The following is a 12,373-nucleotide window of genomic DNA, read 5'->3' as shown; positions in this document are numbered from 1 at the left end:
TTTACTTATCATGCATTGCAACACTAATATATGGGCAGTACCCCAAGTCAGACTGCCCATATACAAATTATCTTGGGGGTCTGAGGGCAGTAAATGCCGTAAATGCCCAAAACCCCCACCACCTCCTAATAGACAGTCTCCTCCCCACCGCATGTATATATTCCCTCCCCGCCGTATGTATATTTCCCTCCCACCCACCCACCCCCTCCTAATGTACAGTCCCCTCCCCATCATATGTATATACTCTGTCAGGATCTAGGGGTAACAGTATTGTATATTTCAATACCGCTTATGTCACAAATGTATCAGTACTAAATACCTATATGTCCCTATGCCATAAATGTCATGTATGTTGTGTATGTCATAAATGTCTATATGAAATGAAAATGGGGGACCCTGATGGAAACGAGACAAACGTCTTTCTCAGGTCTGCATCCCCTTAACAATTGTATGTATTGAGCCGTACTGTATTGTACCCATTCTGCAATCTGTTAAATAAAGTTTTCATTCATTCATTCATTCAGTAGCCCCCGACCCCCTCCCTGGTTAAGTTAAGTACCAGCCAGCCACCAGCCCCCGAAATATAACACCTGAGTGATAGTTCTCAAGTGGTAGAGGACCAGCAGAACAGCAGCAGAAGTGGTTTGAATTTTCAGTGCTGCATCTGTACAGTGGAGCAGTCCTGCTATTAGGCAGAGAGGAGAGAGAGAAGTAGACATACAGTGGTGCAGTCCTGCTGCTAGGCAGAGAGGAGAGAGAGAAGTAGACGTACAGTGGAGCAGTCCTGCTGCTAGGCAGAGAGGAGAGAGAGAAGTAGACGTACAGTGGAGCAGTCCTGCTGCTAGGCAGAGAGGAGAGAGAGAAGTAGACGTACAGTGGAGCAGTCCTGCTGCTAGGCAGAGAGGAGAGAGAGGTAGACATACAGTGGAGCAGTCCTGCTGCTAGGCAGAGAGGAGAGAGAAGTAGACGTACAGTGGAGCAGTCATGCTGCTAGGCAGAGAGGAGAGAGAAGTAGACATACAAATAACAGACTTTAACAGATTTTATTCATAATGGCGGATAAACACCTGTAGCAAGTTTTCTGCCCATAATGATTTGATTAGTTCCTGCCTCTGCCGTGTTCCTGCAGTGGTGCAGTCCTGCTGCTAGGCAGAGAGGAGAGAGAGAAGTAGACGTACAGTGGAGCAGTCATGCTGCTAGGCAGAGAGGAGAGAGAGAAGTAGACGTACAGTGGAGCAGTCCTGCTGCTAGGCAGAGAGGAGAGAGAGAAGTAGACGTACAGTGGTGCAGTCATGCTGCTAGGCAGAGAGGAGAGAGAAGTAGACGTACAGTGGAGCAGTCCTGCTGCTAGGCAGAGAGGAGAGAGAGAAGTAGACGTACAGTGGAGCAGTCATGCTGCTAGGCAGAGAGGAGAGAGAAGTAGACGTACAGTGGAGCAGTCATGCTGCTAGGCAGAGAGGAGAGAGAGAAGTAGACGTACAGCGAGAGCGTAAAACTGTTTTGGGAGCATAATGAAATACTTCACCTATAAACATACATGTAAATGCACATTTTGAAAGACAATTTGTTACTTTTAGCATGATTTACATTAATCATTAATCAATCTGGGACACTGGAAAGTAGATTGTGAAATTAATGTGTTACATTAACACCATTCCTGGGTTTTTGCACAATACTGCACAATTGCCCTGTATTTTTATTCTAATTTAGTGTATATACCCTACTACAATCCTGCACAATTATTGTACAGCCCTGTCCTATATTCTATTATATTGTACTTATATTCTAATTTAGTTTATATATTCCATTTTATTTTATTCTACTTTGATTGTCTGTTAATGTTGATGCACCAAAAGACCAAGACAAATGCCTTGTATGTGCAAGCTTACTTGGCAATAAAGACATTTCTGATTCTGAATAGAAAGGCTATAACCAGCCTCCCATTCAAACACACCATTACAGTTGGAACAACTAACATTTTACCAAGTTGAAAACGAAAAGTGACAGCCCTAGTAACGCATGTCAAACTGAACCTCTGATTCCTCTGCTTTGAGCTAGTTTCCTCCACGCTGTGACTGTTTAGAAATGATTTGTCACTTTTAACAGGCCACAGTTTGGTATTTCACAAAATCTTGATCGAACCAGGTAGGGATGTCACGGTATGAGGTTTTGATGGTACGATTATAGTCTGAGCAATTGTCACGGTATCATGGTCATTATCTGGTCATTTATTTTGCAACTTTATGGAGTTTTGCAATACAGTTTGTAAAATTACAAAATGTATCCTTTTTTGGTTGAGTTTCTTAATAAAAGAAATTTGTGACACACGATTACATCTGTACAAGAAGATATAATTATAAATACGTATTATAAATAGCTGAGTTTGGCACAAAAAATAAAGATATATATATACCATAGCTTATAAAATGCTTACGGTTAATTAACCGTGACATTTTAATCACGGTTAATAGTGAAATCGGTTGATTGTGACATCCCTAGTTGCAGGCCACCCTGCTGAATAACTGGCTTTGTTTAATTAATTTGTTTGATGAGAAATACATTTAATGACTGAGCATCGTGTGTGTGCGTGTTGTGTGGTGTGTGTGTGTGTCGGTCTGTCTACAATGGATAAACTCAAAAATCCATAATCATTTTCACATTATGTAAATTATAAACTTAATTGAAATTGACTTGTAATAGATTGAAGAGAACACAGGGCTTGGTGCAATTTCAACATTGTATATTAAGGGCGGTGCAGTGGGCAAGGCGCTCACCACTAACGCAGGAGATGCTGGGTTCGAGCCCAGCTCTCGCCGTTGCTTCCGGCTTGGCTGGTCGTTCATACTAATACAATTGGCAGTATTAGGGGGTGGGAAAGCCGGTGGGTGGGGATCGGACGTTGTGGACAGCGACGCCTACAGGTCGGTTGGTGCACCTGTGCAGCAGAATCAGGAAGCAACGGGGGCAGCGTGAGCCTCCCACGCGTTACTCCTCGCCGCTGAGAGATCGCGCTGTACAGGTGAAAAGATGCGACGGCTGCCTCCTCGTGTACCGGAGGGGACACGTGATGCAAGGCTTGGTCCACATTGCAGCCAACCAGTGGGAGGCATAGTCTAGCAACGTTCGAGACAGGGGAGGGTAGATAATACGAAATTGGGATGGGAAAAAAATAGAAAATGGGGAGAATAAGTGGATAAAAAAAAACATTGTATATTACATTAAAACAATGCATCTGTTGACTGAAATAAATTGCATTCAGTTGACCTTTTAGCCCCTTCCTGTTTTCAGTGTGGCCTGACGGTAACTATACAGCCTGTAAAACACTACACGGACTGTACTGTAGAAACACTACACTGACTATATACTGTAGAAACACTACTGATGTACTGTAGAAACACTATACTGATTACTGTAGAAACACTACACTGACTGTACTGTAGAAACACTACACTGACTACTGTGGAAACACTACACTGACTATACTGTAGAAACACCACTGATGTACTGTAGAAACACTACACTGACTGTACTGTAGAAACACGACACTGACTATACTGTAGAAACACCACTGATGTACTGTAGAAAAACTACACTGACTACTGTAGAAACACTACACTGACTGTACTGTAGAAACACTACACCGACTACTGTAGAAACACTACACTGTAGAAACACTACACTGACTGTACTGTAGAAACACCACTGACTACTGTAGAAACACTACACTGACTACTGTAGAAACACTACACTGACTGTACTGTAGAAACTACACTGGGGCACCCAAGTGGCGACTCATGTAACACGCTGTGTTGCAAAGCGGCCGACCCGGGTTCGATTCCCGGACCCGGCGTCCCTTGCCGAATGTCTTCCCCCTGCTCTGTCTCTTGTTCTTCCTCTATGTCTCTCTCTACCGGACTGCCCGGTAGTACAAACAAATAAAAATAAAAACACTACACTGATGTACTGCAGATACACTGACTACTGTAGAAACACTACACTGACTGTACTGTAGAAACACTACACTGACTGTACTGTAGAAACACTAGAAACACTACACTGACTGTACTGTAGAAACACTACACTGTACTGTAGAAACACTACACTGTACTGTAGAAACACTACACTGACTGTACTATAGAAACACTACACTGTACTGTAGAAACACTACACTGACTACTGTAGAAACACTACACTGACTACTGTAGAAACACTACACTGACTACTGTAGAAACACTACTGTACTGTAGAAACACTACACTGACTACTGTAGAAACACTACACTGTACTGTAGAAACACTACATTGACTGTAGAAACACTGTACTGTAGAAACACTACACTGACTGTACTGTAGAAACACTGTACTATAGAAACACTACACTGACTGTAGAAACACTGTACTGTATAAACACTACACTATACTGTAGAAACGCTACACTGACTGTAGAAACACCACACTGACTGTAGAAACACTACTGTACTGTAGAAACACTACACTGACTGTAGAAACACTACTGTACTGTAGAAACACTACACTGACTGTAGAAACACTACACTGAACACTACACTACTGTACTGTAGAAACACTACACTGACTGTAGAAACACTACACTGTACTGTAGAAACACACTGACTGTAGAAACACCACACTGTACTGTAGAAACACTACACTGACTGTAGAAACACTACACTGTACTGTAGAAACACTACACTGACTATAGAAACACTACACTGTACTGTAGAAACACTACACTGTACTGTAGAAACACTACACTGACTGTAGAAACTCTACACTGTACTGTAGAAACTCTACACTGTACTGTAGAAACACTACACTGAACACTACACTGACTGTAGAAACACTACACTGACTATAGAAACACTACACTGACTGTAGAAACACCACACTGACTGTAGAAACACTACACTGACTATAGAAACACTACACTGACTAGAAACACTACACTGTACTGTAGAAACACTACACTGACTATAGAAACACTACACTGACTGTAGAAACACTACACTATACTGTAGAAACACTACACTGACTGTAGCACTGACTGTAGAAACACTACACTATACTGTAGAAACACTACACTGACTGTAGAAACACTACACTGAACACTACACTGACTGTAGAAACACTACACTGACTATAGAAACACTACACTGACTGTAGAAACACCACACTGACTGTAGAAACACTACACTGACTGTAGAAACACTACACTGTACTGTAGAAACACTACACTGTACTGTAGAAACACTACACTGACTATAGAAACACTACACTGACTGTAGAAACACTACACTGTACTGTAGAAACACTACACTGAACACCACTGACTGTAGAAACACTACACTGAACACCACTGACTGTAGAAACACTACACTGAACTAGGGCTGCAACGATTAGTCGACATAATCGACGACGTCGATTATAAAAAATCGTCGACGAGAAATTGTTGCGTCGATTAGTCATTAAAAAAAAAAAAAAAAAAATTTTTTTTTTGCACTACCTATCTTTGTGAGAGTGGCTTCTCAGGGTTCCAGACAACATCATAACATGATGATCCCATAGCAAATTTTGGACATTGAAAACATTGTTCCCCTGCAGGAGATGATGATCAGACTAGACACACAATACATTACACACGCACTCCTCTCACTCACACACAGCAATCAGAGTAAGACACACACATACACACTCCTCTCACTCACACACAGCGATCAGAGTAAGACACACACACATACACACTCCTCTCACTCACACACAGCGATCAGAGTAAGACACACACACATTCACACTCCTCTCTCTCACACACAGCAATCAGAGTAAGACACACACACATTCACACTCATCTCACTCACACACAGCGATCAGAGTAAGACACACACACATACACAAATTACACAGTACACACCTCTCACTCACACAGCGATCAGAGTAAGACACGCACACAAATTACACAGTACACACACTCCTCTCACTCACACAGCGATCAGAGTAAGACACACACACATACACACACGGACTCCTCTCACACACAGCAAACAAAAGACCTAGAAGTCTGTCTGATCTGACTCATCCCCCTCTCCCCTTACAGCTGTTCCACGTCACCCTCCTGGTCCTGGACAAAGTTACAGCCCCATCAGCCGCGGTGCTGGGGGCAGATGCTGCTAGTTATTTTTATTTTTTATTATAATTTTTTTAGTTATTTAAAGTACACTTCCACTTTAATTTGTATTATTTAATTTATTTATCTTGTTATGAGTGATTGCTGTATTGTTCTTCAAATACATTTTCATTTAAAGTGGCTTAAGATCCAAATTCAAATGTTTCATGAGTAATTATTTTAATTTGCTATGGGATCATCATGTTATGATGTTGTTGTTTGGTCCTGACAAGAGTCTCAAAGTCTGGGGTGATGGTAGACAAGCAACTCTGAGGTCATGCTCAATGTCCAATCTGTTCCTCTGCTCTGTCTTCAGCTGGACCAGAGCTGAGAAGCCACTTTCACAAAGATAGGTAGTTTAAAAAAAAAAAAAAAAAATTATATCCTTTTTTGTTTTGTTTTTTTTGTTTACATAATTGGTTTTCGATTAGTCGACTAATCGAAAAAATAATCGACAGATTAGTCGACTACCAAATTAGTCATTAGTTGCAGCCCTACACTGAACACTACACTGACTGTAGAAACACTACACTGTAGAAACACTACACTGAACACTACACTGACTATAGAAACACTACACTGACTGTAGAAACACTACACTGACTGTAGAAACACTACACTGACTATAGAAACACTACACCGTACTGTAGAAACACTACACTGAACACTACACTGACTATAGAAACACTACACTGACTGTAGAAACACTACACTGACTGTAGAAACACTACACTGACTATAGAAACACTACACCGTACTGTAGAAACACTACACTGTACTGTAGAAACACTACACTGTACTGTAGAAACACTACACTGACTATAGAAACACTACACTGACTGTAGAAACACTACACTGACTATAGAAACACTGATTGTAGAAACACTACACTGTACTGTAGAAACACTACACTGACTATAGAAACACTACACTGACTGTAGAAACACTTCACTGACTATAGAAACACTGACTGTAGAAACACTACACTGACTACTGTAGAAACACTACACTGACTACTGTAGAAACACTACACTGACTGTAGAAACACTACACTATACTGTAGAAACACTACACTGTACTGTAGAAACACTACACTGACAATAGAAACACTACACTACTGTAGAAACACTACACTGACTGTAGAAACACTACACTGACTATAGAAACACTACACTGTACTGTAGAAACACTACACTGACTATAGAAACACTACACTGACTGTAGAAACACTACACTGACTATAGAAACACTGACTGTAGAAACACTACACTGACTATAGAAACACTACACTGACTGTAGAAACACTTCACTGACTATAGAAACACTACACTGAACACTACACTGTACTGTAGAAACACTACACTGACTATAGAAACACTACACTGTACTGTAGAAACACTACACTGACTGTAGAAACACTACACTGACTGTAGAAACACCACACTGACTGTAGAAACACTACACTGTACTGTAGAAACACTACACTGAACACTACACTGACTGTAGAAACACTACACTGACTAGAAACACTACACTGACTGTAGAAACACCACACTGACTATAGAAACACTACACTGACTGTAGAAACACTACACTGACTGTAGAAACACTACACTATACTGTAGAAACACTACACTGTACTGTAGAAACACTACACTGACTATAGAAACACTACACCGTACTGTAGAAACACTACACTGACTGTAGAAACACTACACTGACTATAGAAACACTACACTGTACTGTAGAAACACTACACTGAACACTACACTGACTGTAGAAACTCTACACTGACTATAGAAACACTACACTGACTGTAGAAACACCACACTGACTGTAGAAACACTACACTGTACTGTAGAAACACTACACTGTACTGTAGAAACACTACACTGACTATAGAAACACTACACTGACTGTAGAAACACTACACTGAACACCACTGACTGTAGAAACACTACACTGAACACCACTGACTGTAGAAACACTACACTGTAGAAACACTACACTGACTGTAGAAACACTACACTGACTGTAGAAACACTACACTGACTGTTGAAACACTTGACTGTAGAAACACTACACTGACTGTAGAAACACTACACTGACTGTAGAAACACTACACTGACTATAGAAACACTACACTGACTACTGTAGAAACACTACACTGACTACTGTAGAAACACTACACTGACTACTGTAGAAACACTACACTGACTGTAGAAACACTACACTATACTGTAGAAACACTACACTGTACTGTAGAAACACTACACTGACTATAGAAACACTACACCGTACTGTAGAAACACTACACTGACTGTAGAAACACTACACTGACTATAGAAACACTACACTGTACTGTAGAAACACTACACTGAACACTACACTGACTATAGAAACACTACACTGACTGTAGAAACACCACACTGACTGTAGAAACACTACACTGACTATAGAAACACTACACTGACTGTAGAAACACTGACTGTAGAAACACTACACTGACTGTAGAAACACTACACTGACTGTAGAAACACTACACTGACTATAGAAACACTACACTGTACTGTAGAAACACTACACTGACTGTAGAAACACTACACTGACTACTGTAGAAACACTACACTGACTACTGTAGAAACACTACACTGACTGTAGAAACACTACACTGTAGAAACACTACACTGACTGTAGAAACACTACACTGACTGTAGAAACACTACACTGACTATAGAAACACTACACTGACTGTAGAAACACTACACTGACTGTAGAAACACTACACTGACTGTAGAAACACTGACTGTAGAAACACTACACTGACTATAGAAACTCTACACTGACTGTAGAAACACTACACTGACTGTAGAAACACTACACTGACTACTGTAGAAACACTACACTGACTACTGTAGAAACACTACACTGACTACTATAGAGACACTACACTGACTACTATAGAAACACTACACTGACTACTATAGAAACACTACACTGACTACTATAGAAACACTACACTGACTACTGTAGAAACACTACACTGACTACTATAGAAACACTACACTGACTACTGTAGAAACACTACACTGACTACTGTAGAAACACTACACTGACTAGAAACACTACACTGACTGTAGAAACACTACACTGAACACCACACTGACTGTAGAAACAGTGCTAGAAATAGTGCTTGTATGTTTTTAGTTTTTTTTTTACACCAGCTGTTTTTCATTCAGTGTGTTTTCACGCTGTTTCACGCTTTTGTGTCCTGCTTTACAACATCTCACTATTGCATTTATCATAGTGTTGTTGTGTTTTGTGGCAAATTCTCATTTTATATATATTTTTTCTTTACATAATGTTGACTAAAAGGCCACCCAATCATTTCAAATCGCATTTCACTAAATCTTTTGTTTTTGTTTTGGCCCTTTCTCCAGATGCAGAGGGAATTGGAGAGGAACATATCCAAGGAGTTAGACCATGGTGAGCGATATTCAGCAATGTGGTCTGAAAACATCTGACATATCTCGGTTCTCTCTCTCTGCAATGGATGATTTAGTGTGTCAATCATTACTGTAATGTGGACCGCCACGCCATGATGATAAAAATTTCACTCATTAACTCCTTGTCTTGTCGTCTCCGTGTGGTCCTCAGCGACGGCGGAGTTGGACGGGGGTTCGGCTCGCGTGTCCCCGGTGGGTTCTGCCTCTGGGTCGTCTCATGGAATAGAGATGGACCTGCTCAGCAGGGCCAGGCAGCAGTACGTAGAGGTACTGAAGAGGAACTACATGATCTGACCCAGGCTACACATACTGACAGTCGTACTGAAAATCTGCATCACGTCAAACTTCGCCTCTACACGGTTGACATACTACACCACTAAGGTCAAAGCTCAACACAAAGAGGCCACTACGCTACTACCACTACACTACACTAGTGTTGTCACGATACTGGAATATCTAACTTCGATACGATACCTTGAAAAGTATTGATATTCGATACCATTTTCGATACCACAGGGAAAATATTTTAATCTTAAAATGTAGATTTCTTTATTATTATCAATTTGTTTTGCTTTTATTGCTGGTCGATTCTCCTCACCTTCTCTCTGGTATTATAAGAGAAGAGAAATATAACACTTTTAAAACCCTTTGTTTTAGGGCTGGGCGATGTGGCCTAAAAATTAAATCTCTGATTATAATTTTTTTAAATCCGATTTATGATTTTAATCGATTTTTTTCTCTTGAAAACTAGAAATCATTCAAATAACCTTTATTTTTATATGACAAAAAAAATATCAAACCAAGATTAATTTCCCTATTGGGATTGAAGTGCAAACCTAATTTTCACCAATCTTCATTTTAAAAAATTATAATAATAATAATATATATATAAAATGTTACTCTTGATCAAACAAAGATGAATGTCCCTATTGGGATTAATTGTGCAATAACTTGCTTTTTCACCAAACTTCACTTAAAACAAATAAAAGGTGCCTCTTGATCATCAAACAAGAATGAATTTCCCTATTGGGATTAATAAAGTGCAAATCTAACTTTCACCAAACATCATTTTTTTTTCTTTTTGAAAATCGATAGTGCAGAAAGTATCAATATTGCGGGGAAATTAGTATTGAAACTGTTTTAAATATTCAGAATCTATATGTATCGAAAAATCGATATTTTTGACAACACTACACTACACCCAACTTACATATCTGTTTCACCACCATCATCATCATCAAACCTTTATTTAAAACTTGTAAGATCACATGGAGAAAGCAAATAAAATGCACTTTGCACTTATCCACTCAGGAGCAAGATGGCATGATTTTATTGAATTTTTTTCTTGAAAGTGTATTTGAAGCCATATTTTTGAACACCTTCATTATTGATGGGTACGACCGGAGAGCACGTCATGAAGTATTTGTTTCCTCTGAACAAGTCTTTCTAGCACAGTATGTATATACAGTATATAGGATTGTAATTTTTGGATTTGTCTTTGTGAATTTTTGGTATTCAGATGTTTTAACTTTTAAGTATTGGATCCATGTACCATGAATAATATTGCCAAGATATTTCACTTAGTACATGCCATGTAATGGTGCAATATTTGTCTTGGTCTTGTAATATTAGACTCATTTGAGTCTCCTTTTTTAATGTCATTCCATGTTTTGGTTGGTTTGTTACAAAAGGTTACCAAAAGAGGAGCATTTCAGTATTTTTGTTTTGTTTAGTTTTGAAATTCATAGTCTATTGTAAACTAATTGATGAAGTCTATTGTAATGAAACGTATGAGGGAACATTTCGAACACCTGTACATTACAGGAGATTCTGAAAAGAAAGTGTAAATAAATCTCCACAAAACCTAAACTTGTGTATACTGTAACTTAATGGCACCAAGTGAGCAAATGACTATGTTGTTTACTCTCGTCCAGTTAAAACAAGGAACATTTGGAATGTGCACTGGCCAGTAATTGTGGTATAAATCATTCTTAACAGCTAATGAACTGTTGCAACATGTGCAGGTGGGGAATATTATTTGTTAAATATTGATTTGTTTTCTAGTGCAATTAGTTTAAGATTCGGGGCTCGCTGAGAAGCGGAACACAGTAGCTGTGCTTCATTTGGTATTGACCCTTAGTTACTTCAAGGTTACATTTAGATATGGCCTTCAATTATTCTGTGAATAACTTGGGTCTGGACTCCAGGCGTCGCATTCGAAAATAAAATCAAGCTCGCCATCAATATTTCATGCACACCCATTTGTAACCCAACCCTCATTAGCTAGTTCTTCTGATACATCTTGCTTTACCCCTCCCCCCTCCCTTCTTTCACACACAAAAACGTGATGGTTTGCGCTGGTTTAGAAACCATTCCCCTCACTTATTAAAATGAGAATGTGTTTATGATTGCCCCCACTGCTGTGTCTCTCCTCCCTTTGATCTATCCTCTCTCTGTCAGCCTCAAAATGTTAGATATTCAAATCTGGTTACATTTATTTTTGTTTCCTTTACAGAACATCTGACAGACTGACTATTAGGTGGATTATTATTCCCCCCCTTATTTCTTTCTTTTAGTTTTTTTTTCATAGACGCCACTTCATACGCTACATGTGAACCATGTTTTGATTGAGGAGGGTACAAACATTGTCACAGAGCTTTAGAGCAGGGACGAATACAAATAGACAAGAA

At 39.5% G+C, this 12,373-nt stretch overlaps 1 protein-coding gene across 1 annotated transcript in view; it reads left to right on the top strand.

Annotated features, from left to right (window-relative positions):
• Positions 1-12,373, top strand: part of ankrd26 (ankyrin repeat domain containing 26) — an 87,527-nt gene extending 75,154 nt beyond the window's left edge. Inside the window, exons 40-41 of the mRNA XM_084334562.1 lie at positions 9,618-9,663; positions 9,835-12,373. Coding sequence (XP_084190688.1) covers positions 9,618-9,663; positions 9,835-9,977 — 189 coding nt within the window. The 3' untranslated portion in view covers positions 9,978-12,373. The remainder of the gene's footprint in view (positions 1-9,617; positions 9,664-9,834) is intronic.

The sequence above is a fragment of the Notolepis coatsorum genome (assembly GCF_963971535.1).
Source record: "Notolepis coatsorum genome assembly, chromosome: 18".
NCBI classification, from domain to species: domain Eukaryota; kingdom Metazoa; phylum Chordata; class Actinopteri; order Aulopiformes; family Paralepididae; genus Notolepis; species Notolepis coatsorum.
Note: the sequence above shows the minus strand (reverse complement) of the source record. Positions and strands in the feature narration are given on the sequence as shown.